At 33.4% G+C, this 25,783-nt stretch overlaps 4 protein-coding genes across 20 annotated transcripts; 2 read left to right on the forward strand and 2 right to left on the reverse strand.

Moving 5' to 3' along the window:
* Positions 1–6,241: 6,241 nt before the first annotated feature.
* Positions 6,242–9,594, reverse strand: LOC123195495 (G-type lectin S-receptor-like serine/threonine-protein kinase At4g03230). 2 transcript variants are annotated; one of them, XM_044609235.1, is made up of 7 exons: positions 8,098–9,594; positions 7,872–8,015; positions 7,602–7,801; positions 7,290–7,500; positions 6,949–7,186; positions 6,696–6,846; positions 6,242–6,609 (listed from the first exon to the last, which is right to left on the reverse strand). In XM_044609235.1, the coding sequence occupies exons 1-7, from the start codon at positions 9,461–9,463 to the stop codon at positions 6,307–6,309; spliced, it is 2,613 nt and encodes an 870-aa protein (XP_044465170.1). In that variant the 5' UTR covers positions 9,464–9,594; the 3' UTR covers positions 6,242–6,306. The 2 variants fall into 2 exon arrangements, with proteins under 2 accessions (XP_044465170.1, XP_044465168.1); XM_044609233.1 differs by having other exon boundaries at positions 7,602–7,804.
* Positions 9,595–14,728: 5,134 nt separating this feature from the next.
* On the forward strand, positions 14,729–15,888 carry LOC123196274 (zinc finger protein CONSTANS-LIKE 2-like). 3 transcript variants are annotated; one of them, XM_044610242.1, is made up of 2 exons: positions 14,729–15,460; positions 15,564–15,888. In XM_044610242.1, exons 1-2 carry the CDS (start codon positions 15,038–15,040, stop codon positions 15,609–15,611), a joined length of 471 nt encoding a protein of 156 aa, XP_044466177.1. In that variant the 5' UTR covers positions 14,729–15,037; the 3' UTR covers positions 15,612–15,888. The 3 variants fall into 3 exon arrangements, with proteins under 3 accessions (XP_044466177.1, XP_044466178.1, XP_044466176.1); XM_044610243.1 differs by having other exon boundaries at positions 14,729–15,424; XM_044610241.1 differs by having other exon boundaries at positions 14,753–15,481.
* A 1,029-nt stretch (positions 15,889–16,917) lies between these two features.
* Positions 16,918–20,249, reverse strand: LOC123196272 (frataxin, mitochondrial-like). 12 transcript variants are annotated; one of them, XM_044610235.1, is made up of 6 exons: positions 18,938–20,246; positions 18,693–18,774; positions 18,326–18,373; positions 18,144–18,238; positions 17,463–17,569; positions 16,918–17,087 (listed from the first exon to the last, which is right to left on the reverse strand). In XM_044610235.1, the coding sequence occupies exons 1-6, from the start codon at positions 19,153–19,155 to the stop codon at positions 17,059–17,061; spliced, it is 579 nt and encodes a 192-aa protein (XP_044466170.1). In that variant the 5' UTR covers positions 19,156–20,246; the 3' UTR covers positions 16,918–17,058. The 12 variants fall into 12 exon arrangements, with proteins under 12 accessions (XP_044466170.1, XP_044466168.1, XP_044466169.1 ...); XM_044610233.1 differs by lacking the exon at positions 16,918–17,087 and having other exon boundaries at positions 17,248–17,569; positions 18,938–19,205; positions 20,003–20,244; XM_044610234.1 differs by lacking the exon at positions 16,918–17,087 and having other exon boundaries at positions 17,248–17,569; positions 18,938–19,222; positions 20,003–20,244.
* Positions 20,250–21,762: 1,513 nt separating this feature from the next.
* Positions 21,763–25,783, forward strand: LOC123195477. 3 transcript variants are annotated; one of them, XM_044609195.1, is made up of 6 exons: positions 21,763–22,146; positions 22,831–23,086; positions 23,153–23,281; positions 23,369–24,605; positions 24,741–24,887; positions 24,989–25,783. In XM_044609195.1, the coding sequence occupies exons 3-6, from the start codon at positions 23,231–23,233 to the stop codon at positions 25,615–25,617; spliced, it is 2,064 nt and encodes a 687-aa protein (XP_044465130.1). In that variant the 5' UTR covers positions 21,763–22,146; positions 22,831–23,086; positions 23,153–23,230; the 3' UTR covers positions 25,618–25,783. The 3 variants fall into 3 exon arrangements, with proteins under 3 accessions (XP_044465130.1, XP_044465131.1, XP_044465129.1); XM_044609196.1 differs by having other exon boundaries at positions 23,161–23,281; XM_044609194.1 differs by lacking the exon at positions 21,763–22,146 and adding an exon at positions 22,266–22,412 and having other exon boundaries at positions 22,831–23,281.

Raw genomic sequence — 25,783 nt, forward strand, 5'->3', positions numbered from 1 at the left:
TGTTGTCATTCGACTGTTGCCATTCTAAAAAACAGATCTAAATTTATAAAACTATATGTTCAAATAGCTTATGAACGAGAACACCGAAAAATTGATCAAAAATTTCGTAATTACATCGTAAAATGTATCTAAAAAAGCATGTCATAATTACAAATATCAAATTTAAAAATTACATATGAAAAAAGTCTAGTCCGGTCACAAACAAACTCAAAACCATAAAAACCAAAAATTCTAAATTTGATAAAATAATAAAACTGTATAATACACATTGAAACCGTTTTATTTTGGCCTCCAAATTCAGTATAACTAGCAAAGTAGGTTGTCGTTATAGAGCTCGAAACGAGCTTCGTGTTGATATATTATAGGCCCCGTAACTCCTCCCGGATACTTCTTCAACATGTGGATATGGACGAGCTCTTACAAGGTGGATTCGTCTAGCTCTTGCTTCATGTATGCAATGTACATTTCAATGATGCATTGGTACACATTAGGTGATAGTTGAAAAGAAGTGACATTAAAGTCTTTAGGAAAAACTTGCACATATGGTTGTAGGGGAAGTGTTACCCCACAAAACATAATCCTAGAGGAGGAGCATGAAATGGATAGTCATTTGGTTCTCGTAGTTCAATGGGGACACATAAGTAGTTTGTTATATACTCTAGATCTATTAACCTCATAATTTAAATAGGCCTTAGATCACTTTCATGTCCTAATTGAGGAGCACTCTCATTATCTTCAAATGACATCATTGTTATAAAAGCTAGATGATGAAGAGTTAACTTTACAAAGACACTTGATTTGCTCAACTTGATCCCTAATAGGTTCAACCTTTTTAGGTTAAGTCCTAATCATTACATGGGTTGGTTGGTCTTATCTATCTATGTTCCAAAGCAAAGGACTCTGGTTACTTTAATAGGAGACCTCTAAGTCTATTACTTAGAGTTGGACCTCATTGTTGGCTAAGTTGGATCTACTCATGGATGACATCTCAAAACAAGGGCAAATATCCATGAACATGCTACTTTAAATCATTTCTCATGTTTGTTTGTGTCTATTAAAGTATCTACTTGCTACTTGCCTTCAATCCTATGAGTTCAACCAATGACTAATTATAGGCTTAATAGCAACTAATTCTACCTATGGATTTTGCTAGCATCTAAATAAACCAAATTTTAATGTTGAAACCCTAAAACCATATTTCTACCTTACATTATTGGCTAACCCTATTAGTTTATCCAGAATTCATACTCAAAGACAAAGCAAGCGAGGAAATACAGAGTACAAGTCCAAGGAGATTTACCTTATCAATGGAATATGAAAAGAATGCCCTGGTTTGAGTTCATTAAAGATTGGAAAAGTTTAGGCTTTTTTCAAAAATTAGGAAGACTTTTGGAAAGCTCAAGAGTACAAAAATTTTGAAGTTGATAAAATTTTAAGGTAAAAGATATAAAAATTGGTTTTCTTGAAGGTATATATACATGAGTAGGGATTGAACATGAAATTTTAAGTTAAGTCAATCACACATGTCAACCATTTAGCGCGGTATTCAAGTTTTACTTAACATAAACCAAGAAAACAATTTGAACCGTTTTGAAACACGTTTAAAGCAGAAGTATTTAGGGATGGATTCGAGCTGAGCTGGCTCGAGCTCAATTTCGAGCAAGGTAATAACGAGCTCGAGCCTGAGCGTGAGCTCGAACTTCAATTTTTAGAGAAACCAAGCTCGAGCCCAAACACGAACTATAAGTCGAGCAGCTCGTTTTGGCTCGCGAGCCAGTGTGCGTCAAGGCTCGCCAGCCAGAGTTTTCAAGGCTCGCGAGTCAAGGCTTGTGAGTGAAGGCTTGTCAAGGCTTGCGAGTCAAGCTCGTCAAGGCTCGCTAGCCAGTGCTCGTCAAAGCTCACGATCCAGGCTCGCGATCTTTGTTGGTTAAGAAGTGTTACTCTTCTCAAAGTGAAAATTTACAGTGTGTGATTCTTCCCAATCTATGATATTTGTTATCTGTTAGTTGCTCTCAATTTGGGTTACATGCCAAGAAGAACATCGAGGAGCCAACGGAATAGTCAGTCGAGATGATACCTTAATTTGGGCGCCCAAGAACATACTAGATTAGAGAACATCACTTTAGGACATCAGATTGTTAATCAACATTACATGCCACGTAACTCTACTTTGATGAAACCCACAAGCACAGATGCAACTCAAAATCCTGTTGTTCAAAGCAATATCAACTCCACCAGGAAACTTCCCTTTACATCTGAGAATTTTCCTCACATGAAATCCTGTTGTTCAAAGTAATATCAATTCACTCACATGGGTTCAAGTTGACATTTATAAGGACAATTGTAAATTTTGACCTTATTTAAATCGCAATACAAGTGGGTGCTTAATTTTTATTATTAGATTAAATAATTTTAATCTAATTTTTATTATTTATACAAATATAATAAAAAAAACTTTTGTCAAAATTACCATGTGTCAAGCCAACCTATTTACTGTTTTGTTAAAACTTAAGATAATTTTATTTTGTTTATTTTCAATAAGTGATTAATATAAAAGGATTGATTTCATACAATCAAACTTAAAAATTCAGTTTTAATTTGAAAAATTAAATAACATATAGTATAATTAAATGTTTACATAGATTAAAGTAATTTTGATGTAAAATTTATTTTATTTTGAATTTTAGACGAAATTAGGGATGGGGTTAAAATGATTATTAACTCAAAATCTTTTTACATTTGTATAATAAATAAAAATTAAGGTAAAATTGTTTATCTAAATAAAAAATTATTTTAATTTATTTAAAGAAAAAATTCCAGTTAAAATTAATGTATACGGATTAAAATAAGATAAAAGAAGTAAAGTCAATTAAGTTAGTGCCTGAAAAATGAAAATTTATTATGAAAACCAAAAAAACCCTCGCTCAATATACAACTAACAACTAACAAACAAGAATGGAAGTTGCAAGGATTGATTATCTGCTGAATTAGTTTTGTGTTTATTCTTGAAAATATTTAAAATATATAAATAGATTGATTTACAAACAATGAAAATGTATTAAACAATGTTTAAACGAAAATAACATTTTGAAATTGAAACTGTGATCCTATGAACAAGCTCGTTAGGCTCGGCTCGACCGCTCGCTCGATAGCTCGACTCGTTAAGAATAAGCGAGCCTAGCTCGATATCTCGGCTCGTGAAACATATTCGATTTTCAGTTAGTTATAGGCTCGCGAGTAGCTCGGCTCGGTATGTATTCCGAGTCAGGCTTGTCAAAGGCTCGTGAATAGCTTAAGAGCCAACGAGCTCGAATACGAGCTGCATTTTTGTTAAGCTCGGCTTGAGTGAACAGTAACCGAGCTGAAATCGAGTTTGCTCGAATCCACCCCTAGAAGTATTGTTTCAGTCTCATGTTGTGGGCAAGAATCTCAAACGTCCACATGTCGTTCATCTATACACAAAGGTGATTAGTTTTTAAAGCCTACTAGAACTCTATAAATTAGGGCCAATTATTATGTATTGTTGTGCAATTAGACTTTTTCTTACGATGAATGCATCAAAGAAGTGTCTAGCCACAACATGATTGAGTATTCAACTATGCGAGCAACATGCAGTGACTAAACACGCTAACTACGAGGAGGATGACTAAATATGTGAATAACAATGCTTTTATCCAAAAACAAAGCAAATGATGAGGCTTAACAATTCCGCACATCACTCAACTACATTCCTTCTTGTTCTCTTACATTAACATGATAAGATTCCATCTATGTCACTTATTCCTTCAAATAGCACAATTAATGGATTTCTTTAAACATCAAGATTTGATGTTAAATCTAAGTTTATCTCTTGAAAGATTGAATGACCTAAAAGGGGGGCTGAATCAGGTTTTTAAAATTATTTATGCCAATTTACTAGATTAATGCAATTAATACTACTTAATGAATGTTAACTAATTTTTAATGTAATGTATATAAATGTCAAAAGTTGATTTAAATAATTAATGTAGACAAGATAACATATACCATATAAAATAAAAGGTAAATGAATTAGAAAAACAAACGCACAATATATAGTGATTTGGCATAACTAGACTTATGTTCACTCTTTTAAGTTATCTGTCTTGGAGTATTCTACTAATTTTGGGTTGACAAAACCCCAACTAAGTGTTTCTTCACAATACAAATAGTTTCTAAAGTGCTATTAATCTTACAAGAACTATAACTCTATTTATCTCTCTAAAAATTTTTATTAGCCTCAACAAGAGTGAAATTCACTCTTTTCCATGACAAATTTGTATAAAAGTGAAATACAACACTCTCTCAAAGAATATATACGAAAGTTTAAGCTTAATACAACCCAAAATATATGTATTCAAGAAAGTAAATGAGTAAGAGTTTGATCAAAAAGAAATATTTGTAAGTAAAAAGCTCAAGAATGTTTTACTGTGAAATGTATGAAAATTTTAGCTTGCCAAAATCATTCCAAAGTGAATTTGATTGAGTTTATATGAAGAGAAATGAAGAAACTAGTCGTTATAATTTTCTAGAAAACTCATAATTTAATTAATCAGATATATTTAGGTCAACCATATATGTTGTGGCACTAGCAGTTAGAAATTTATTGCCCGATTGGGCCAACTTGAAGAAATCTTGTCAATCATATTTTTAAAAACCAAAATATATGGCTTTTAGATAATTTGATAGCCATTAATTAAAAATTTTGACTGGACAATTTGATTAATCAAATTTTATTACACTTTGTCCCTTAAAGGTTTGAAAAAATATTGTAATTTTCCTCCCAAAACTTTGAAAAGTGATAATTTGACTAATTTTGGAAAACTTTTTCAAAATCAACTTTAAGATATGAAATTTGATTCTACAAACTTTATAATTTCATATGAGTTATACGAATTTGATAAAAATTCACTTAATTCAATAAGTTTGAAAAATGATAAATTAACCAAAAAATTTGAAAGATACAAAAAATATCAATTTAATTAAATTTTGGAAAACTTATTGAAATCCAAATTTGAGATATTTTAGTTCATAAAACTTCATAATTTCAAATAGGTTATTAAAATTTGACAAAAATTGGTTTAATTCATCAAATTAAAAAATAACACTTTAACCCCAAAGTGTGAAAATTATAAAATAAAATTTTTTAGAGAACTTTCGCATTTAAATAAATATTCTAATAAAAACTAATACTTCAAAATTACAAAAATCATCTATATAAATTTGAGTTTTTCTTCAAATTTTCAGGAATTTTTCATTTAAATTTTGTCTTTGATTTTTCACTTTGATCATCCTTCAAATGCATTAGGTGAATTTTTACAATCTAAATCTCATATTGTTATTCCACTAAAATCATTTCAAAAAGGTTAATAATATAACAGTAAATGTAGATTTTTGATCGATAAGTAGAACCTTTTTAAACATTTATTGTGTTTTCTAGTACTTATTTTTAATTACACCAATAATTTTATGTACTTTTTATCAATGGATTTTTATCTATCAGTACCAAGACTATCACGAGTAAGTGGAAAGTTGGGGCATTGATGAATTTTCATTTTCTTCAATCTAGGTCAAGGTCTTCTTATTTTGTCTGTGTTCCTTATGGTCCTAAAAGCTTGAAACAAAGGTTGTTTTTTACCATAACCTTGGGAGCATTTATACATGCCTTTTTGCGAAAGCACCCAAAGATACTTATCGGGACCACAACATAGCTCCGTAAGAGCGTATGCAACACACTACAGATGGAGAACCTCACTTCGCTTCACCAAAAATTTTATGAGTGAGAGTTCCTGTGTGTGTCATGTCTATTCTCATACAGGTTGACAGTTCTGATACCAATTGGATAAATTAAACAATTATATTTTGTAGTGGTATAGAATGAATTTTAATGATAATTTTTTTACATGATTTACTTTATAAATTTAGTTGTAACTCGTTTTAAGCTTATGCTAAGCTGAATAAGTCGCTTCAAGCTACCAAAATGGCAATTAAAATCAAATTGACATGAGCAGAGACTGATTACAAAACGAGTGACAACTCAATTTATATCTCCATTTTATATTCTAATTAATATTAAAATTGATAGATTTGAGGTTTTAATATGCATGGGAATTGCGATTTTTCTCTTCATGTAATAGAATATTGCGATCTACTGATAGATCAACTTGAAGGGAAGAAAAGTTATCAAAATGCTTCCTATAGATTCCATGAATTGAAGCACAAATAAATTAACCAAGAATGATATATAGAGAAGGATGAAATGCATAATAATGGTTTTCTTGGCTATGTCTACCGACCTTCTAAACTGACAGTTATTTCTAAGTTTGTTTCTGGTTTACTACTAGAAGAAGAAGGCATGCCAAGCAATCGTCTTTTTAAAATGAAGGCTGGTGGTTTGGGAGTTGGAAGGGTCACAGTTTCACCGCCTAGCATGACAATAACCATGGACATGGTGGGACGATCATCTGGGTCTTCTTGCACGCATAAGAGCCCAATATTTATGCACTTCAATATTTCGTCTGTTTTCCAACTTTCTCTGAGTTTCTGGTCAATTAAATCCAGTGCCTTGTCTTCTCGCCACAATCTCCATGCCTGAAGAGTAGTTAAAAAAATTAAGAGTTGGTAAAAAGAGAAAATGACCAAAGAGGCAATGGGTATGCAGAAGTCAGACTACTTACATAACCTAGAAGGCTTAAAGCTTCTTCTGAATTGAAGAATCCAGTGTTCTTTTTTCCACTTATAATCTCAAGTACCACCACACCAAAACTAAAAACATCGGATTTGACTGAGAAAAATCCATCTAATGCATACTCTGGGGACATATAACCACTGCAAAAATTGTATTAATATTATTTTCTTAACTAAAACGGGAAACTGAAAGGCTATGCTGGAAAACATAAAATTTTACTTTGATGAAATTATGTAACTTACTAAGTTCCCACCACTCGATTTGTGGTCCCCTCTGTTTGTGTTCCTTCAAAAATCTTCGCCAACCCAAAATCAGAAATTTTGGGATTCATCTCATGATCCAATAGAATGTTACTAGTTTTCAAATCTCTGTGAATGATTCTCAACCTAGAATCTTGATGAAGATAAACAAGTCCTCGAGCAATTCCCAAAATGATATTGAAGCGTGTCTCCCAATCCAGTAAAACACTGAGAGTACGATCTGGAAGAGTTTTCATTTCCCAATATTAGTACTATGGTCACTTTGTATCAATCAAAATACGCTATGGTTTATTGGCAAACAATTAGATTTGTTAGAGACTGACCAAATATAAAGAAATCTAAGCTCTTATTGGGCATGTATTCATAGAGCAAAATCATTTCGCCGCCTTCTATACAGTAGCCCAAAATTCTAACAAGATTTCGATGTTGAAGCTTAGCAATCAACACAATCTCATTCTTAAACTCCTCCAAACCCTGTCCTGAAACACTTGAAAGCCTCTTAACAGCAATATCTTGATCTCCTGAAAACCTACCCTGGAATGTACATTATTTTATAAAATACATGGATTATTATACTTATGACTAAAAACTAGAGGCAAAAGTATTGATAGATGTTGTGAATGTTAATATGTTACCTTGTAAACTGGGCCAAATCCTCCTTTCCCAAGCTTGTTTGCTTCAGAGAAGTTATCTGTAGCAGCTAGTATGCTTCCGAAATCAAAGAAAGGTAAGTCTATGCCTTTTTTATCCTCCTCTGTGAACTGGCGAGGGTCTATCAGATCTCTGACATGCCTCTGACTGTCATATAAGTAAAGCCCCACCGCTCTTTGCATGTCTTCTGATTTCAAATTATTAATTAATTCCTATTTAAACATAATTTGAATAAATGGACTCTAGTTAGTTACCTTGTCTGTTGGTCTTTTTCTTTTGTATGTAGCTATATGCAATGACGCATGCCAAAACAGTAAAACTTGCCATAGTCACTAAAGCAATCAGAGTCCCTCGAAACCTTCGATCAGAAAAGTCCTCTCTTCTGTTATATCCTACTACTGCAAGAAGGAAAATTGACTAGTCTCGCTCAGAAATCATGGAGAATGGAGAGTGATTAGAAACGAAAAGGGTATTAATTACCTGTATCAGGCAGCCAACGGAGATATATGTCACGGCCACCACCTGTGTAATTCTCCTGAATATTGTTGAGATCTTCAATCCAAAGCCAGCAAGTGGAATTTCTACTGTCCCTTCTTGTTCTATTTCGTTTTTCAAACGAATAAGCTTGACACTCGCATTTTTTCAAACATCTTTCTCTGCATTCAATTTCACCTGGGGCCTCAGCCTCCTTATCTGGCTTTCCCAGTTTCATCATTTCTAATTTCAAGAAGTTTCCATCGCTAGACTTGTTGCATATGAGAGGTGTTCTTCTTCGGCACCCTTGAGAAAAATCACCAGGTGACACAACATCAAATTTAGGTAAACACTTGCACTCTATCTGGGTATTGCTGCAGATAGCGTTGTTTCCACAGGCTTTAAACACACTGCACTTATCTCTCGGTTCCCGCCAGATCAAAAGCCATGAAACTGACTGATTGTTTCGGATGAAATATTGTATCTGTCCATCATAATTCATGACTAACATCATATTACTTGTATCGAAGTTTGAAGATGATAAACTGTTACAACTGGGACTACTACAATTCTTAAAAATATCTCTTAAGTCGGAGACAGATTCTGTAGAGTTTGATAACATTAATGATATAACAGAGAAAACATCAGACTTCATGAAATTTCCAAAAACTCCACTTCTCCAGAAATAGTCGCCATCTCTTTTAATGGTGTACTGGTTTCCGATTTCTTCATCTTTCAGGAATTCAAAGTTCCCTGGTGCTGGGTCATCATAACTTTTCCATGCAGTCAAATTAATGTTACCATCCATGTTCATACCAGGAAGAAATGTATCAGTTGGATTACTGAAGCTTTCCCAGACAACAGTCGAATTGCCGTTGTCTTCTTTTGTTAGAACGAGGTTTCCAGAATCTAAGAGCTTCACCATCCTTTTAAAGGAAGACCGTCCTGGAAGCCGAGATGACCATATTGATTCCTTGTTTCCATCAAGTACCACGAGGTTACCATCTTTAGCAATGCAAAAAACCCCTGTACGCTTATCTAGCGAAGGCGATCGATTTGCAACCCATACAATTCTCCTTAGATTAGACCCAATATACCAAATTCCCACATATCTTCTGTTATCAGAGCTTCCATTAGGGGTGAAAAATCCTAATTCAAATCTTTTACTAGCTGAGATGAGAGTTTTATTTTTTCGATCACTGATGGAATCATTTAATGTTAAGGTATCTTTCGCAGAGCAGAATGGAAGATAAAAACAGAAAAAAATTGTATATATAATGAGCAGAGTACGTACCATTCCCAGCTTCCTCTTCATTATGGATGGGTGTAAGCAAATATACTTACAGAGAGTGGCCACAAATTCTAATGGCATCCTCCTGATTTACAAGTACCTTGAAATTATGTCAACTCTGATCTGCAAGTTTCAGTTTGTATATATGGTGTGAGATAAGTGAAATACATATCCACATTTAATGAACAACCAAGAACACAAGGTGTGATTGCTCGCTGACTAGCTCTCTAGAGTCAATTCCAACAATTTAGAGGGCTAATATAATAAGTATTTAGAAATAAAATTGTAAATTCCATGGAAACTTTCCTGTTAAAACAAATTTTGATTTGACAGGCTGATAGCAAAGTAAGATATGAAATCCTTTGGGAAAATGAACAAACATAAAGTTCATAAGCCGCTGAAAAAGGATAAATTAAATTATATTTATAATCAGAATTAATTTAAGTATTAATGAACATAATGTGATTATCTAATTTTGAGTTAAAATAAAATAACACCCATGATAATAAAAGAAAGGCAAAACAAGGAGGCCTAGCTGTGGCAGGCTAAAGCCTTGAAGTTGACAAGCAAGGTCAAGGTCGTCTAAGTTTGTATTGTACATCTCTTCTTCTTTTTTCCTTTGTATCGGTTTCATACATTTAAAAAAAAAAAAAAAAAACCAACTAAACCTTTTGTTAGCAAGCAGGACTTTGGGAGTACCTTCAACTTGCATTATTGCTAAAACTTATTCTTGTGAACTTGACCATTCATAGATAATACTCTAGAATCACTTATATTTTGTGATAGGCACTTTGCTTGAGAAGCATCTTAGTAGATGTGTAGTAAGAGTGAGCAAATGCTTTAAGAAAATCACACAAATTCTTAATGGATGAATGTAGTCCACAATGTTAGATGAGAATTACAGGCTACCTCATCTTTCGAGAAACTAAGTTGTGGCTATGGACCTCTTAATCATGATAGGTAATTCCTTTGTGTGTGTGTTGGGCATTCCTCTTATGTCTATCTTTACTACCCTCGTGATGAGTATGGGTTGAAACTAAAGAAGTTTAGTTGCTCAAAACTCATACTTTTTGCTTAAGTCTTAGTGTCTCCTTGTTCTAAAACTCATTCTTCGAGAAAAGTGTATGTAACCATTTTTATATAAACCTAATTAGAGACATAATTATTGTAATTATTTGTACTAAAAAAATGATTGTAAAAAACAAAATTCTAGATAACTAGAGTGTAATCTCATAAGAAATAGTATATTTATTGATTGCAAATTAGTTAAACTTCATGGATGCTTCTTTAAAGAAGTTGATGTAAGAAACTTGAGAAGAAGTTTTGAACCATTATAAATTGATTGAGTAATCCGTTTTCTCGTCTCTCTTTAAATTTATTACATTTTGGTTATTACTTGAATTGTTTTTTCACTAGTTGAATTAGTTTAAATTTATTAATGTTTATTTTCAAAATAATTTTTATAACTTCTATTAACCCCTTTTAGGAGTAATTGTAGTCATATTAGTTTTACATAACTCAAAAGAGATACATTGAAAATGTGCTTAACATATTCAATATAGGCAATTTTAAACCAGTGTGTTTTCCACTTGTAAGCCACTTCAAGTTGAATTTCAAGTTATGCTTGAGTGAAAATGACATTGTAGAAATAAAAAGAAGTGCTTTATACTTATGCAACTGGTAGTTTGATGTATGTCATGGTGTGTACAAAGCCAAACATTACTCATGCAATTGGTGTAGTGAGTCAGTTTCTTCCAATTTTAGGTTGTAGTGAAGTGGATCTTTAGATATCTTAGAGACACTTTTAGGATATGTTTGTGTTTTAGTAATGGTAAACTTATGTTGGAGGGATACACAGATACACATATGGCTGATGAGGTTGATATTAGAAAGTCAACTTTTGGATTCTTAATGACTTTTGCAAGAGTTGTTGTATCTTGGAAATCGAAGCTACAAAGTGTGTTGCCATATCTTCCGCTAAGATTGAGTATATAGCCATTACCAAAGCCAGTGAAGAACTTTTGTTGATGAAGAGATTCCTACAACAGCCAGGCCTTATGCAAGAGAAATATGTCATGCGTTATGATAGTAAGAGTGTTATTCATCTTAGTAAGAAGTTCATGTTCTATTCCAAGTCCAAACACACATGAATGTGAAGTTACCATTGGATTCGAGATGTGTTAGAAATGAAGCAGTTAGATCCATCCTAATGAAAATAGAGTCAATATAATGATGAATAAAAATGGACATAAACTAAACTGAGCTGGAATATCTCTCAATTCAAGTTCGAGTTCATATCAAATTAATGCTTAAATTAGTAGTTTAAATTTGTGGTTTGATTTAACTAAAATTCATAGTTTAAATTCGTGACTCAGATTTATTATTTGAGTTTGTAGTTCATTGACAAAATGACGTCGTTTTATTCAAATATTAGACAAAACCATCTATTCAAGCTATGAATTCAACTAAATCGAGTCAGAAATTCAACTATGAATTCAAACCAAACCAAACCATAAATATAAACTATCAATTTGAATTACAAATTCAAGTTAAATCAAGTCAAATACCTTCTTACTTGAGTTTAAATCAATTTCAAAAAAGTCAAAATTTTTAACTCAATTCAAATCTAATCCTAATAACGAAAGTCTTATCTATGATGAAACTTATTATTTGTAAAGGAGTTGTAGGTATCGTTGATCCCCAATGAGGAAAAGATTTGCGGGATAATCTTACCCATGTGATGGGATCCAACAGATAAAATAAAAGAAAAGAAAGTCTTTTATATAGAAGACTTCTTTCATGAAAGAGAGACCTAGTCGAGAGATTAAAAAATTGGGGAAGTGGGAGACAAATCTATTTAGCCGAAAGAAAAGAGAAAAGAAGTTGACCAAAACAATTGAAAGCAAATTTGCTTTCTTCTTGTTCTTGCATGCACTCTTACATCTTCCTTTGTGTGCGTGTTGGACATTCTTCTTATGTCTCTCTTTACAACTTTTGAAGTGGGTAGGCGTTGAACCAAAAATAAGTTTTTTGGTTAATTTCTCTTTGTGGGTTTTGATTGAAAGCAAGAATAGTCTTGAGTAAGAGATAACAAACAAGAGTTCGACTTTATGAGTGGAAAAGCTAAGATTTCTATTTTTATGTTCATGTTTTTTTTTTTTGGTTATGTTGTTGTGGACTATAGTTGATTAGAAAGAACTCTTTTGGTTGTAAACTTATTGAAAGAGTGGAAGACTATTTTTTTTTTTGTAGTTTTTTCATCTCATCACATTAGGAAAACTTTTCGTGTAAATTATGTGATTATTTTTCATTGTGTTTCCATATTTATTATTTTATGGCCAAATTCATTTTGGTGGATCTCTTGAAAATTATCATTTGATTGAGATTAAAAATCTTGCCAGAAGATCGAAAGGGGGGTTTCGTCGCTACAAAATGTGAATTTTAGTGCATCCAATGAATATGGTTCTAACCATCCTTCTGTTTCTCTGCATTATGCAGGGTGTTTGAGCAAGTTCTCACAACAGTTCATTCTAATTGGCAGAAGACTCTTTCAGGTTGATTCACAAGCCCCTTCATCTTGACTATGGTCAACAAGTTTCACATCGATCGCGTAATGTGGAATGGGTCAAAATATACAGCTAACATATACCATGTTCAATGAGCTGTAACATGTAGAAGATTAAAGCAACAACAGCCCATTCAACCATAGTGATCCATAAGTAGAAAAGGTGCCTTAAACCAAAAATATAAAATAATTGAAAATTCTATATGAAATTGATAGCATAATAGGGTGTGAAAGCCTTTGGAAAAATGACCAAGGAATAAGCTTCAACACGTAACGGTGGCAAACAAGATTATACTCGTCAATTTCAGTTTATTCTAATAGGCTAGCTAATAGCCTTCGTAGATACAGTCAACAGACACTGTCACACGTCTTCCTGCATATAGAAAAAGTTGTGCCTCTTGCTTTTGATTGATTTGAATTTCTAGAGAGACGCATTAAGATAATGATGAGGCCTATTGCCGTGTACATGACATCGATGGATACATTCAAGTGGTTAAGGAGACACTATAGAAATCTATTGGGCCTTGCCTGCTGTTGACGTGTCAGCCTGACCCAATAACTTAATGCCACAGTACAGTCGAAATAGGGTTTGTCATATAGGTGAACTAAGTTTGAATTTGGCTGGTTTAATTTTACTCATTTGACCCAAATGAGCAAAGTTTGATACTAAACTAAAGCTTGACAAGTTTTGAAAGAGTTGCGCTTAAATTTGAGTTCATTTAATATTATAATTTTTTTTAAAAATTAAATATTATTTTAAATTTATTAATCATTAAATAGAAGAAAAAATCTGAGATAATTTATTTATAATGAGTTAGGGAAAGTTTTAAAATTTCTTCATTATTCAGATTTTTGGAATTGGGTTGACTTATTTATACGAGTTAATTGTTAAAATATTATTTAAGTTGAGCGCAAACCCAACCCCCGTAGCCTGAGCCCAATAATACCTTAAAACTGTAACTCAAGTTTGAGCCATAACTCTCATTATTGAACTAAATTCATAATCAAGCTTGAATTATCTCAATTGAAACGTGAGGAATTGCATTATGACTTATCAAAAATCGAAGAGGAATTCGTTTTTTTAGTAATGTTATATGAATAAATAAATTTCACTAATTTATTTATATTAAATAATAAAATAATATGTAATTAAATGATTTTAAAATAAAAAAATAAATAAACAATCGTATAATATAATCATATACTATCATTTTAATTTATATGAATATATTAGTAAGTTTGTTTGTAAGTATATTTTTATTATTTTATTATATATTAGTTTTTTAAAAAATAATTTTTTTATAATTTATTATTAAATATATAATTTTACTTGATTTAATACTAAAATAATTAAAACAAACTTAATTTAATGATATATATTTATAAATAATTAACGCCTTTAGTTCAAATTTTAATAATAATTTTTTTAAATTAATTTGTTTATTTTTATATTAACCAAATTAAATCCAATTTTTCCCTAATTTGATCAGATAATTTGAACAGTTTAAACTAATTCAATCCAATTTAATTGTTGAAGCAGGCTTCAAACAAATAAGAACCAGACTAGAAAACGGGTTTCAATCCACTGAGGTCCCTCCAACAACAAACCCGCCACGTGGATTACATGTCACGATCAAATCAGAAGGGCAATACACACCTGAATCAGGAGATAAATCCCAGCTAACTAAGCAAAGTAGCATGCTATGTATCGACCTGGCACCACCTGTATGCACCACAGCCTCTAGTTCGATGGCGTGTTGGCGCAGACCTCGAAGCCCTGTGATCCTGTATGTTTAATTAAAATGACTGTTGCACCCCTGTTCAGAAAACCAGTTTGATTTGTCGTTTATTACTATTGCGATTTTTTTATTTGTTTTTAAAGGCTAATTTCGTAGTTTAAAGAAAATGCAGGTCGCTAACTGTAAACTACTGCATCTTGTTCACCTTCCCCCACTCTTTCACTTATTCTTCACACGCTTCCTCTGCAGCCTGAGATGTGAGAGAGAATTATAGCAAACTAGAGAGAGGAAATTCCCTAGAAAGCGAAATATAAAAAATAGAAAAATAGCCACAAATAAAGCAAACAACAAATGAACAGCTGTGAGCTGTGCAAGTCGAGGGCGAGAACATACTGCGAATCTGATCAGGCGAGCCTTTGCTGGGAGTGCGATGCCAAGGTCCATGCAGCCAACTTTCTAGTTGCTAGACACTCTAGAACCCTCTTATGTCATATATGCGACTCTCTTACTCCTTGGAAAGCCTCCGGTTTAAAGCTCGGTCACACCGTTTCCGTCTGCGCGACTTGCCTCAACAGACAACAACAGTACGAAGGACAGAGGCACGAAGAACTAACTGACGACGACCAAGAGGATGGCGAAGAGGACGCTGAGGTGGAGGAGGGAGAAAATCAGGTGGTGCCGTTGTCCACCATCGCATCTACACCGCCGCCGGCTACCAGTTCTTCTAGCAGTGATGAGGTTTCTCCATCTTCGTTGAAACGGCGTCGTGAAGAGGCGTCAGATCTTCAACTTCAAGTATTTTTTCATGTTTCCGTATTATTATTTTTTAAAATGCAATGGACGGCTAAGATTTATCTGGTGTTAATGCCCTGCGTAGGATGAAGAGAACGTTTCATCGTCTCAACGGAAGCACTGTGCGACTTAACGATGCAGGCTACTGGTATCCACTCAACAAAAGTGGTTCGTTCAGAATCCGTGGCGATTATTTCCGAGCCGCTGAAGAGATTACGTCATCAGCGAGATGAAGGGGAATTAAATCAGGTTGATTCGTGGGGATCATGCAGCCGCCCGATTTGATCAAGTTTGTGATAGTTTTCAAGTTTGACTAGTTCTAACAATAGCCTCTAGTTGATGCTTAGATTTAATTTTATATTAATGGGAGAATTCAATTTGATTTCTCTCCGGGAAATCTGATTCCGATATGTTTACGATTTTTGTCTTGCTCGCATGGCTTTAAATATCTATTTACAGGAATGGAGGTAGAAAAAATTTGAAAATTGGATGAATTATGATAGAAGTATGGATGGTGCAGCAGAACAAATAGCAGCGTTAAGATGGTGTGAATCTTTAAAAGTTAGGCGATTGATTGATGGATTGATGTAAGAGAATGGGAGGGCCAATTTAAAGTCAAGAAGGGTTGATTGTTAGAGAGCACTTGATAGCATCAGTGGAAGAGATATTTATGATTTTTTTAATGGTAAATATCTACGGGGTTAGGAATGACTACCATATGGGATCCATATTTGATCATTCAAAGGATCATATTATGGTTATGGCCGGCCATTACATCAACTAGGATGAACTTTATGCTTAAGAAATCAACTTTATTCAAACTATATATTATTTAAATTTGGCAATTTTACAATGAACAGAATAATAGTGAGAAGAAATTGTGGTTGAGGAAGCTGCTGTTGTTGGAAAGGATTCTTTCTTGTAAAAATAATATAGTAAAGAAATGTCACATGGGTGAGCAGAGAAGTGTCAAGTGGGAGATGGGTTTTTGTGGTGGAGATTAGTTGAGTGGATTGAGGAGAAAGTTTTGTGGCAGTGGTTGTATACTTCTCAACGTCCATGGAGATATTATTATTATTATATAACTGTTATTCATCTTGGGATTCTGGTGACCATTGTTCCCATTTGTATCGTGAAAGTGACTCAAAAGTATAGTTTAATTAGTTTTGTTACAATGAAATGGATATACATTCCACTAACATCAATCATGGGCTGATGGCCTATTCATATGATGATATCCATCGCACTTTTCAACTCTATACTTGCTCAATGGGTGATTTGCGAACCCACTTTTACGTTCCCTGTAAGGCTTTCCAACATAAAATGCGCATTTTCAGAATTGGTGTTTGTTCATATGATATATATATATATATATATATATATATATATATATATATATATATATATATATATATATATGTATATATGTAAAGGGAGTCTTCGAACAAATATTGACATTTCTTGCATCTTCCTCGTACATAACATCACTCTATGATAATGTTTTCTAGTTCAACATCTTCCATTATTATGATCATTTGAACTTCCTCTCATTTATCATCATCAGTATCCTTGTTAATGTCTCAAGACTGTAATTTACTATATGCCAAACCTGGAAGAAAATGCAACATTAGCTTCAAGCAACATAGTGTTTAACTTTAAACTTGAGTCTTGAAAGTTCTATTTCTCATACAAGAACCAAGAGGCACCAAGCTTCACCAAGGCTTAGCAAACCTAGTGACGTATTAAAACTTTCAAGTAAAAAGATTTGAGTTTGAATCTCTGTCATATTTAAAACTTTGTTACGATACTGAATGGTTGTTACAAACCCAAAAAAAAAAGACGTACCAAACGGATATATCATCTAGTGAATAGGCATGCAAACTACCTCAAGTCTACATATGTAACAGGAAAATGAAAAAGGAAAACTTATAGAATAATACATCAGAGTATCTTTAACTACTTGAAGAAAGATTGATGGGCTCACCACATAATTGCTCCAACTCACTTTCAAAAATTTTTGACAAGTTCGCTCTAGTTCGTCTATATACCCAAGCTTGAGCACTTCGATCCCAGTCAAATCTGGAAGGACCGCTGCCACAAGAACACTACCTTTAAGATGAAAGAGAGATACACAGAAAACAAAGGAACAAAAAGAACTGAATAAATCTTGACATCATACAATAAAAATAGAACTGTTAAAAGCAATCTGGAATAGAATGTAACAAAATGCAAGTCTAGATTACATGGATATTACATTCCAATCTCAAGGTCTTAACTCAGAATTTCTGAACATAAGAATCATCTATGAGGACACTTACAGATAAAATATTACTTTGCTCCTTCAAGAATGACCATGAGATAAGAGGTGAATATAAAAGGGAAAAGGAGGAGGGCATGAAATTACAAAGGGGGTAAGATTTGAAGGTTTTTTGTCAAATAATTAGTTCCTATTCCTTCACAAAAAATTGAACCTAGTGACATTAAACAGTATATGAATATAGCAAAAAAATTAATTGAAGGAATTATTTAACCCCAAAAAGAAAACATCCAAAAATGTAGAAGACGGTCAATCAAACTAGAAAAGCAAAATAATGAACCATATACATTACTGACACAAAAGCATAAAAGCCACAAATAAAACAAATAGGTAATTATAAATTCATACCTCACAGGAGAAGATAACCATATTTGTCTATTCGGTGTTTGTTTGTTCAACACATAAGTACCCAGAGCTCCAAGCTTCAGGGTCAAAACCTCATTCTGCTAAATCAAAGCAAAATTATATAAGAATGGATTGGTGCATTTAAAAAAATGAGCCAACTCTGAGTACTAATAAACCACTCTCACCCCATAGTCTACATCAAATCCATCAACTTGGACAATATCGCCGTATTCCTACTAGGCATTAAAAAAAATTTAATAAGAGTTAAAATGTGGTTGTGTCCATTGCTATAGAACACAAAAAAACTTTATTCGAGGTAAAATCTGTAATGATATAATAGTTATAATACTAGGCATAAAAAACAAGTTATAAAGAAAACAGAATATGTGAACAAATCTTGAAACAAAAATATGATTATTTTGTATAATATAACAAAACGTCCAAAGAAGAAAGATAAGCTAAAGTTCTACACTAAATTGTTTATTTACTAAGAACAAAGATGCAATCCACGACTGTAGAAAGCTAAACACATGAACTACACGTGTGATTTACCTCAAATTTCTCTTGCAAATCATGGATTGTAGAGTTAGCAAGCCTGTGAAACTCATCCTCCTGCAGAAGAGAACTGTATCCACTTTAATCTATATTAGCCCAGCACTATTTCTATAGTCATTATCACAACTATTTCCAACTGATGCAAACTCAATTACATACAAGTAAACTTGAGTTCAAAACCACAAGTTTATTAAATGAAAAGGTTTCAGTAAAACAAAAGTAGAAAAAATAAAGCTACATACTGATAGTCGATGGCAGTAGGCACTTGAGAGTCAGAACTAGGATTAAGAGGGCTAGAGCAAAAGTTTCTAGGAGCAGTAATTAAGCTGCCATAAGAAGACTTGTTCTCAGAAAAACCAATAAGTCTCAAAGGTTCCAGAAGAACAGAACTTGACCTATGAGTCAAGGAAGGTTTTACAAATCTTGCAAGCCTTCGTAAAAGAATGAACTTGGTATCCATTATACAATCATCAATGACCAATAAGCTGCTGCGTCAGTTGCTACTGTTGGCTGATAAAAATATGGACCTAATTAATTCCAGAACAGTGTTCATAATTTGAATTAGATCTAAATAACTAAGGAATAAAACTATGCATACAAACAAATAATATAAATTTATCAGTAAAAACTGATGTCGCATTTTGTGATTAAGCCAGATGATTATTTACTTTTTCTATCACTTCAAAATCACACAATCAGATGCAACCACCTTAGATTCTACGAATAAATTTGTAGAATTTGTTTTTATGTATAATATTACTCAATTGCTAAGCTTGAACAACCATAACCAATCAATAAGGGAAAAAAGGGGAAGAGATAATGTCTTCTCACGGATATAATTTATTTTTCTCCTAATAAAGACCAATTAAACTAACTATATCAGGTATTTTAGATTAAAATAATTTTATTGTAAAGTTGAGTTATTCGTGCCCAGATAAACCTAGTCTCAATAATTAAACTTGTTTCATCAACTTCAAGCATCAAACATGGAAAGTAAATTTAATTTTTAGATATGCAAAAGTCAGGATGTCACCTCTCCATTATCTTCATCAAGTAGAGCCTTTTGTTCCATCATATTTACCCAAAAAAAAAAAAAAAACCACTATTACCAGACAACATTACAAACACCAAAACTCACTCATCACAAACATCAAATTCAGTAAAGAAACTGAAGCCAACTCCAAAATCCAAACCATCGAACAGAGAAAAGGTTTTTCAAGTATACATGCTTCCCATATAAAATGCTTAAAAAACAAAATAATAAATCAGTGACCGAAAAACCGGTTGCAGAGAAGAAGAATTGCTACGGCTCAGCAATCTGGTTGGCGGAGTAGCAAAACTGCTGTGATATGGCTTAGGGTCAAGGCCGGCAACGGTGGGGTAACTTGGGTTGCTCCGGGCTGGAGGCGAGTTGTGGCGGTGAGGGTGGAGCGCTTGAAGCGATGGTGGATTTGAGTCTTCCTTTAATTTTTTCAAGTGCCCATATGCTTGTAAACACACCCTAACGAACGACAGCCATCTGTGTCAGGGACGGCAGTGTGAGTTTTCAAACAAAGAACATTTCCCACCCAAGATTTTTCCAAATAAAATTGTCATCTCTAAATTAAAAAACTCACATTTTCACCCATTATCCTATTTTTGTTAATAAATTTCTTTAAATAAAAAAGGTTATTTTTTTCTAGATTTTTTTTATATTTTTACTTTTCAAAATGAAGTATATTTGGAGATTAATTGTAATTATTGTAATAATTAGAGATATGTTAATAACATTTTCAGGGGAGTGTTGAAAATTTCAAAAAAAGTTTAAGGCTTTTTTTTTCATTTTTAAAAATTTAATATATCCGTTAATGTAATTATACTATTAAAAAATCAAACAAAATACAATATTTTAAGATTTTTAAAGTTTTAATATTTTTAAAGATTTAAATAATATATTTTTCAATTAATAATAATATATTTAATGTTTATGATAAGTATTAATCACAGTTTCTTAATTTCCATAAACAAGCAAAACAATCATAAAACCAAATAGAATTTATTAATATTTTAAAAGTTATGAAAATTGTCATTTTATCAAACTTTGGGTGGAAAATGGTTAGTTGGCCAATTATGTGGTCTCAGAATTTATGACAAACAAACCAGATTACTGATTTCTTAATTTGGCAAATTAACACGGGATATTAATTAAAATAAGTAAAAAAATTTTCGTGTAAACGTTTTAATCATTTCGTATGTGAAATGTTAAGGTTCGTACAAGGTGCGTGAGTACGTGCAGAGTGTGTGAATACGTGCGAGTGTATACAGAGTACGTAAGTGCATGAGAAGTACATGAGTGCATGAGTGTGTGTATATATATATATAAGAAATAGTGCGAGAGTGCGCTTACCCTGGCACTATACGCACCATTTTTTGTTTTTTATATATATATAATTAAATAATATAATATAATATTTAAAAAATATAATATTTATTATATTTTTTAAATATATATTATTTTATTTATTTATTATATATATATATATATATATATATATATATATATATATAAGAGTGCTCGCACTGCACGCACCGCGTACTCTGCACGCACTCCGCAAACACTCAAGTATTTTTTTCCCGCGCCTACGCATCCTGTATGACACCTATAGGGTTGGGAGGGTATTTTTGAAATTACAAATAAATTTGCTTATAAAGATAAAATGACTGTAGGTTTCCCTAAAAAAGTTTAAACGGATAAAATTTTACTTATTTTAATTAATATTCCAATCAACACACCCACTTAATTTAATGCAAATATATTTTGATACTGTAATTAATTATTATATTATTATACTTTTACAGTTGGAATTTTATTTTTTTGATATTTATTTATAATAATAAAGATGTAAAAATATTTAAAATCAGAAATTACTGGTGTTAAATAATAAAAGCACGTTTTTTCGGAAGCAAAAGCAAAGCCAAAGACAAACGACAATCAACATTCCCTCTAAATTTAGGAAACTGCAAATTAGCGGTAATTTTTGTGGTGGTGCATAAAGACAAGGTCCGCTCTTTCCTTCCAACATACCAGACCCAGACCCATCTCTTAGACTCGAATCTGTGGACATTAATTTTCTCTCAGTTATGCCTTTTTTATATTCCTTCTAAATTTTCTTTCTTTACCTCTTTTGATTTTGCCGGACTCCAACTCAAGCTTTACTTTCCATTCTCCCTTTCATACACGGAAGTACCCCTTGTTTCTTTTAAATCAGAGCCCTTGATTGGGCCTATAAATCAAAGCCACACACAAAACTTAGGGTTGTTAGCGTGTAGCCTTATTAATCTCAAAGCTGTTTCTTCATATATCTATTTGTATATATATACATATAGAGCTAAAAAAAACAAATTACCTGTTTCGTGGTCTCGATTTTTCCTTCTGCTTTGTCTTCTCGTAACGAAATCTGGCTAAAGAGAGGTAACTTTTATTTTTGATTTATCTATTTTTAAGATTGTTTGTTTTTTGTGTATCTGGGATTTGTTGTTTTTAGGATTATTTGGTTGGTGTATTTAAAATGTATTGATCTTTGGTTGAGGATACTATGTCGAGATATGCATGTAGCCACGGTTTGATTCTTATGATATATGGGCGTTTATATTTTGATTCTATCTTATTGTTTTCATCTTTGTTCCGCTGAACTGCTACTGAAAAAACTTGAATCAATCACAATGATAAAGATACAGGTACAGTGGTTGTGTTTTATGGGGAAGCTCTTCTTTCTCGAATCGACTATTGGGGATATGAAGTTAGGCATATTTATGTTTCTTCTTCATATTAATAATAAATTACAAAATTTAAGAATAATTCTTGAGAGTAATGAATAACAATGAAGCTTTATTCTTGTCAAAGATAGAGCCAAGCTTCTTTTCACACTCTTTCCTGGAAGAAACTGCAGCCGTTTATGCTTTAAGAAAACTATGTGACTTTTCATCTTTGGTATAGCTTTTATTTTGGGTTGTTAGAATGTCCTCTGCAACACTTCTAGTAGTAAAACGCGTTTTGATATGATTGTACTTCTTCATTATTATAATTCTATTAACTAGTCTACATGGTCTCTCAATCAAGTTATTTGATTGTTGTTTTATTTCCCTTTTTTTTCAGGCCAGGATCTCCTATATATGTTAAGCGTAAAGTTTGCCTAGTCGCAAAAGATCTTTTTTCACTCTGGCCGCTGCAGTAAAGTCGAACACTTCTCGCACCTCTGAGCAGGTGTGGGGTGATAACGGGGGGCTAATATTACTTTGTGTTTTAAGAAGATCAAGGTCCTCGCATATTTGGAAATTGTGCCGTGTTTCAGAGGGTTTGTCGCTTGATTATGGCTAAGGTCACCTTTGGTTAAGTCCGTAGAAGTTTGATGGTAGGTTTTCTTTTCATTGAAGAATATTCAGGTTTTTGTTTCAGGCTTTTGTACATTAATGAGCAGGATGGTAGGTTATCCATAGCTTAGTGTGACACAAAAAGAAGATCTTCTGTGAATGTAGCTGTGGTCACAATTTCCAGAATGGTTAGGTTTCCTTGCTTCAGTGGTATTGTTTATTGCCCAAAAGGAAAGGTAAGCTTATTATGCTTTACTAAGGTTAAATACTTCTGGGTTAATAGTTCTTTTATTTCTGACTATGAATTTTACTCTGTCCATCAGAAAGCAGTTCAGCCATCAGTTGAAGCAATGCAATCAAGTTTGCAAGAATTTTCTGAAATTCGGGGCATGAGAGGAGTTACTCAAATTAATGGTGATGAGAGACATGTTTCAAGTTCTTCCTTTATCGGACGTGGCTGGAAATCAGAGGAAATAAAGAGCAAATTCAGTTTGGAGATGGATATGCGGTCCACTGAGTTGGGGCATCTGAAAAAGAGTCAGTCTCTAGGAAGTCGACTGTGGTGGGAAGGGAGAAGTCCTGGTGACTATGATACTGAGTTGGAGACTGATCGAGGATTCTCTTCTGATTCCCCTGACCAGAATGGTTCGGTAATTCAAAATGGCTGCAATAATGCAGTAGTAAGCCCACCCAATAAGTATCAGAAAGCTTCACAATCAGAGTCTGTTCAAGTTGGCTCTGATTATGTTAATATGGAATCAATGTTCTCAATCAGAGATCCTGAGAATCCAGAAAAGGGAGGCCATACAAATTCTGATGCTCCAATATCTGGTCCTGAGGACTATGCTGATGAATATGTTGAACCTATCTCTTGTATTCGAACAAATGGAAAATCACAATCTTCAACCAATATTTGTGGTTTTATGTGTTCTTCTGGGGTGTGCTATTCTCTTAAACCATTATCTCCTAATTCTAGATCTGCTGGTGATCTACAAGGTCTGGACATGAGGTGGAAGGATATGTCAGTTCATGATGTAGACACAGAGGTTAGGCAAAAGCAAGAAAGAGGAGATGACATATGTAAAACTGTGGAAAACCACTTTGATGCCCCTGGTGAAGACTGTTTTGATTCCTGTAGTTATTCTGCTGCAGCTAAGGACTGGATAATACCTGATGAGGTGAACTCAGTAAAAAACCTTCATGGAGAATCCTCAGCTCAGAAGATGGATAATTTGCCAAGCAAGGATTTTAAGATTAGGCGGATTGAGGAATGGGTTAATGATCTTCAACATTGCAGTCTGAGCAGCCCATTGGAAGAAACAAATGATTTATCTCTTTCTAACAGTCAGGTGAAGAATGATCATGATGTCTTGAATGGTTTGAATTTTTCTAATGTTGATGGTAAGGTTACTCCTGGCATGGAAGCTGCCAAAAGGTATATTGCTTCCTTGAATGGCTCAGCAACTGCAGCTCAGCTGTCAAATCATGGGTTGGTTGCGATCCCATTTCTTAGTGCCTTTGTCAGCCTGAAAGTGCTTAATCTTTCAGGAAACGCCATAGGTTTGTGTCTCTAATAGCAGCAATTATCTTGATTTATTTAGTTTGCGTAGTAGTAAAAATTGGAGTTTGATTCGCATAGTCCTATAATTATTTTGCTGTTATTTGCTCATTTTTCTGTTTTCCTGCTCATTGCAGTGAGGATCACTGCAGGTGCACTTCCTCGGGGACTTCATATGTTGAATTTGTCAAAAAATAATATCTCCACAATAGAGGGCTTACGTGAGCTTACCCGCCTTCGTGTTCTTGACCTGAGCTATAATAGAATTTTTAGAATTGGACATGGTATGGTTCATACTTTTTCTAGTTGAAAGTTGTTAGTCGGCTTTTTCTTATCTTGTCTTTGAGTTCTAACTTGGCATTCTTCTGGGTGGTTTTCTTGTCAGGTTTGGCATCATGTTCCTCTCTGAAAGAGTTATACTTGGCTGGAAATAAAATTAGCGAGGTTGAGGGTCTTCACCGCCTCTTGAAATTGACTGTGCTGGATCTGCGTTTCAACAAAATTTCTACAACCAAATGCCTTGGTCAACTTGCATCCAACTACAATTCCTTGCAGGCTATCAGCTTAGAAGGAAACCCAGCTCAGAAGAATGTCGGTGATGAACACCTAAAGAAATACCTACAAAGCCTTCTTCCAAACATAGTTTACCTCAATAGGCAGCCTATGAAAGCAAACACTTTGAAAGATACTGCTGATCGAGCAGTTCGGTTGGGTATCAGTGCCCATCAGTTTGATCGAGGCCTTAGATCAGATAACAAAGCTACTAGGAAGAGTAGTCATGGTTCAGGTGTTCATCGGCCATCATCTTCAACTCATGGCCGGAAAAATCAGACTGTGGTTTCACCACCAAAACGACCAAGAGGTAGACATGTGCGCCTGCCACCAACTGGAACTAAAGCAACAACCAGTCATCGACAGAATTATCTTGATCTTAGTAGCAAACTATTAAACCCTAAATCAGAAAATCTTATCCGCAAGAGTCGAAGTGAAGGAACTCTAGGAGGTGGCCTCTGAGATGTTTTTATTTTATTTTATTTTTTGTGCTGTAAACAATCTGGTTAGTAGATTTTAAATTTTCCTTGTGTGGTTGTCATAAGAGGATTTTCAAAGTTTTAAAATCCCTTTTGGATCTTACTGGGAGTCAGTTGTCATTATAAAAGAGTTCGTGAAATTTTGTCAA

The sequence above is a fragment of the Mangifera indica genome, chromosome 14 (assembly GCF_011075055.1).
Source record: "Mangifera indica cultivar Alphonso chromosome 14, CATAS_Mindica_2.1, whole genome shotgun sequence".
Classification (NCBI taxonomy): domain Eukaryota; kingdom Viridiplantae; phylum Streptophyta; class Magnoliopsida; order Sapindales; family Anacardiaceae; genus Mangifera; species Mangifera indica.

What these genes read in the sequence shown, in the direction of transcription:
- LOC123196272 (XM_044610233.1), bottom strand. Translation starts at nt 19,155, where the DNA reads ATGGATACCAAGTTCATTCTTTTACGAAGGCTTGCAAGATTTGTAAAA. An exon ending in ATTTGCAAGAGAAATTTGAG is followed by an intron (nt 18,374 to 18,692) that starts GTAAATCACACG and finishes AATGCCTAGTAG; the next exon opens with GAATACGGCGATATTGTCCA. An exon ending in GATTTGATGTAGACTATGGG is followed by an intron (nt 18,239 to 18,325) that starts GTGAGAGTGGTT and finishes TTGATTTAGCAG; the next exon opens with AATGAGGTTTTGACCCTGAA.
- LOC123196274 (XM_044610241.1), top strand. Translation starts at nt 15,038, where the DNA reads ATGAACAGCTGTGAGCTGTGCAAGTCGAGGGCGAGAACATACTGCGAA. An exon ending in CGTCAGATCTTCAACTTCAA is followed by an intron (nt 15,482 to 15,563) that starts GTATTTTTTCAT and finishes TGCCCTGCGTAG; the next exon opens with GATGAAGAGAACGTTTCATC.
- LOC123195495 (XM_044609233.1), bottom strand. Translation starts at nt 9,463, where the DNA reads ATGCCATTAGAATTTGTGGCCACTCTCTGTAAGTATATTTGCTTACAC. An exon ending in CCGTTGGCTGCCTGATACAG is followed by an intron (nt 8,016 to 8,097) that starts GTAATTAATACC and finishes TCCTTCTTGCAG; the next exon opens with TAGTAGGATATAACAGAAGA. An exon ending in GAAAAAGACCAACAGACAAG is followed by an intron (nt 7,805 to 7,871) that starts GTAACTAACTAG and finishes ATTTGAAATCAG; the next exon opens with AAGACATGCAAAGAGCGGTG.
- LOC123195477 (XM_044609195.1), top strand. Translation starts at nt 23,231, where the DNA reads ATGGTTAGGTTTCCTTGCTTCAGTGGTATTGTTTATTGCCCAAAAGGA. An exon ending in TTTATTGCCCAAAAGGAAAG is followed by an intron (nt 23,282 to 23,368) that starts GTAAGCTTATTA and finishes TCTGTCCATCAG; the next exon opens with AAAGCAGTTCAGCCATCAGT. An exon ending in TCTTTCAGGAAACGCCATAG is followed by an intron (nt 24,606 to 24,740) that starts GTTTGTGTCTCT and finishes TGCTCATTGCAG; the next exon opens with TGAGGATCACTGCAGGTGCA.